The sequence below is a fragment of the Austrofundulus limnaeus genome, unplaced genomic scaffold (assembly GCF_001266775.1).
Source record: "Austrofundulus limnaeus strain Quisiro unplaced genomic scaffold, Austrofundulus_limnaeus-1.0 Scaffold108, whole genome shotgun sequence".
In the NCBI taxonomy this organism is placed as follows: Eukaryota; Metazoa; Chordata; class Actinopteri; order Cyprinodontiformes; family Rivulidae; genus Austrofundulus; species Austrofundulus limnaeus.
The window spans coordinates 777,236-780,376 of NW_013952510.1; the positions used below are offsets into that span (position 1 = coordinate 777,236).

Below are 3,141 nucleotides of genomic sequence, written 5' to 3' on the forward strand. Positions count from 1 at the left end.
ATATTTATGTTTGTGGTTGTAATGTGACAAAATATGGAAAAGTTCAAAGGGTATGAATACTTTTGCAAACCACTGTAGAACTGTTATTTAGGAGTTAAGTGACAGCCTTTGGAGAGCAGTAAGTACACCTTCATGTAAAGAAACACTGAGGCATGACAGTGGTGACAGCAAAGGTTTGAGTGAGTTTTAACACAGTTCATCGGTTTGATCCTTCAAATGTTTTCTCCCACAAGCAGAAGCAAACATTACACATGTTCAATTCAATAAGGCACAAAACAACCCAAAGTAAAAACGCGCTTTCATGCTTGTATCTAAAACAGATGGTTGATGGAGATCTCTTTTCTCGAAACTGCTTGATCCCGTCAGAACCTCCAACCATTTTTCTGACCCTCCTCCAATCCAGACATCATTGTTCAAAACAAAGAAGAAACAAACGCTTGTTTTTTTTCCTTCCAATACAATATTAAACAACAGCTAGAGCATGGTCTTAGTAAGGCCTCTGGGCATGTATTTAAATATAGTTAGGGAAAGACTAGTAAATTTTAGGTTTTTATTTAAATTCCTGATTGTACWATGTGTGAGATTTGTCCATGCATGCTTATGTCTGTGACAGTAGACTAACCTAAACCTAACCTAACCAAATGACATACTTTACTTTAGTAACAGAGTTAAGTGACAAAGCTACAAATAAAACCAGTATATGGTCCCWTTATGAGAATCAGTGGCAGGATTTGGAGTGTTCTGTAACCTCAAATAATCACMAAGAATATAAAGGGTGAGCTTTATCCACAGCACATGCATGCAAAGCTACAGGCTATGTCAAGGAAATCTATGCCTATAATTTGTCTACTTTTTCACTATATATAYAGGGTATAAGATTGTCAGTGGGATTTCCAATGCTTCAAGGGTTCCTGCTCTTTTCTGAGCTGTGTCGTGTAGCTGCACTGGAATCATGTTGCCCTGACCTGCACACCTCCAGGTCGAGCAGCACATCGCTCACGATGAAGACGAGATAACGTCCGTTTGCGCTACTGCTCCCTTCATCAAACACGAATTTGAAAATGAGAGGAAACAAATGACCCTTCTGTGGACTTTGTGCAAGGGAAGACGTCCAACTCCAAACGAACCCAGGAGGTGCTTCCTCGGAGTGTCACGTTTGCACAGATCCAGATCCTTCGGAGGTATGCAGGCCTGATCAGGGGAGCAGTTATAGACACAAGCCATTCGTCAGGCTAAATTTAAAACATTTTAAAGCGGCCCGTAAATAATGTCAGTTGACAGGATCGGTTTTAAAATGTTCCCTCGTATTTGGTAACGCAGAGCAAAAGAAACAAACTCGGATTATGACCGCCAAAGCTACAAAAGCATGGATGTTTCAGAATCAAGACAACAATTCAAAGAATGTCAAACCAGGATGTTGTAAATGGGGAAAGGCAGTTTTTGAAATGGAATGATTCATATAAGACAAAGTTATATGGTGAATTTTAAAATGTTAGAATATTATCTAAATGTTATGGCTTACCTCAAATTATTTTTCATTTAATATTCTTAGAGTTTCTGTGTATTTTTACATCGTTCCCTTTATTACTTAATTAATCTGCAGACCAGCGGCTTCATGAGAAGATAGCATTAAGCAGTTGCAGCATGAATTATACGTAATGTGCCTTTTTTTTTCAGTTCCATGGTTCCAGGGTTTTTGCACACAATAAAACAAAGTTAGACTACAGAAGTGGCAGTGGGCTTTGTAACGCTCGGGCTGAGCACTAGACTCTGGGCGACGTCGTCACGGTTGATCTTACGCAGCGCCGTGCACAGCGCGTCGACGCTGGCGCAGTCTTTGCTCGCCCAGTCGGAAAGCAGCGCTCGCACAGGATGCTCGTCCTGCTGGAAGGTGGCAATTCGCTCCTCCTCGTACCCCAGGAGGCCCGCCAGGTTGCACCAGTCGCTGTCCTGAATGTGGTTGGAATCGTCGCCTTCGTCGCCTCTGAAAAGCAGCTTCTCCACTTTCTCTCTAGTGTGGAGAGGAAGGAGCAAACAGGGCTCTTCATCGATGGTGACAACTGTGGAGGGACATGAAGATGGTCTCTTTTTTATTCAAATTATTTTCTATGTTTCGGTGGAATTTCTATGAAACAGATTATTTTTATATCTACTGCTGGCAAAAAGTGAAAGGTGGGCAAAAACAATTGTGTACGTGTTTGTCTGCTGTTAGCAAATTACCCCTGGAAACTCTGTGACTGCACAATAATTTCACAATTAAAAGTATTTTGCAGAAAATATGCGAAGAAAATCCCCATAAAAAGAATGGAAAAAAAAAGTTTGTTGCTATAAACAGTGTTTGCTGTCTGTTGAAGGATGGTAACATAAAAGCCAAATGTGWACATCAGACCTTTTTCATTGTTTGCTCTTCTTAAAAGTGTAAAATGAAAGTAAAAAATGGAAATCCTAAAAGCTATTTAATGTCTTTCTTTTTAGCTTGCATGATGTTATGTGAAACCTGAAAGTCATTTTTATGCTCACACAGTGAGCTTTAATGGGTATTTGTTAGTTTATTGTTTTGCTTCCTGATATTTTTATTTTTAATATGTGCACTAAATGCTTAAAACACTTTTCTACTTTTTGCATTTACTTTGCTTCCTACATTGTTTTCATGAGCAAACGTGCTTAAAAAAATCCATTTTTTTAAAACTGGTTTGATAGGAGGTTAYGTAAACCCAGCTGGAGCTGGAAAAAAAACCACCCTGTCAGTTTGTAATCCTTGTTACTTAATTTGCCACAGCACGTTTAAAAGGTTCCAGTGGAGGTGGAGTCAATGAAGCAGTGAGATGGTCCATTCCTGGGGGGAATTYTTTTCTTTTGACTGATTTGGTGGGACAGTTTACCTTGTAATGTATGTACTTTCGCAAAAAAGAAAGAAGAAGAAAAAATAAAGATCCAACACWGGATAACGTGTCAGTTACTCCTGATATGGAATTCAGTAAAAGATAAACACTGACTTTTGTGCTTTTTCCCAGTATTTTTGAAAAAGGGCTGTTGTATTTCCTGGTATCATGGGAGTGGTCTGCATGTATCTGTGGGTAATAGTGTGTGTGTGTGTGTGTGTGTGTGTGTGTGTGTGTGTGTGTGTGTGTGTGTGTGTGT

The 3,141-nt window shown here is 39.6% G+C and overlaps 1 protein-coding gene across 1 annotated transcript in view; it reads right to left on the reverse strand.

The window, feature by feature from the left end:
* Positions 1–14: 14 nt before the first annotated feature.
* Positions 15–3,141, reverse strand: part of ngfrb (nerve growth factor receptor b) — a gene marked incomplete in the record, with an annotated part of 33,598 nt that continues 30,471 nt past the window's right edge. Inside the window, 1 exon segment of the mRNA XM_014013945.1 lies at positions 15–2,060. Within this exon segment, the coding sequence (XP_013869399.1) occupies positions 1,717–2,060 (344 nt within the window).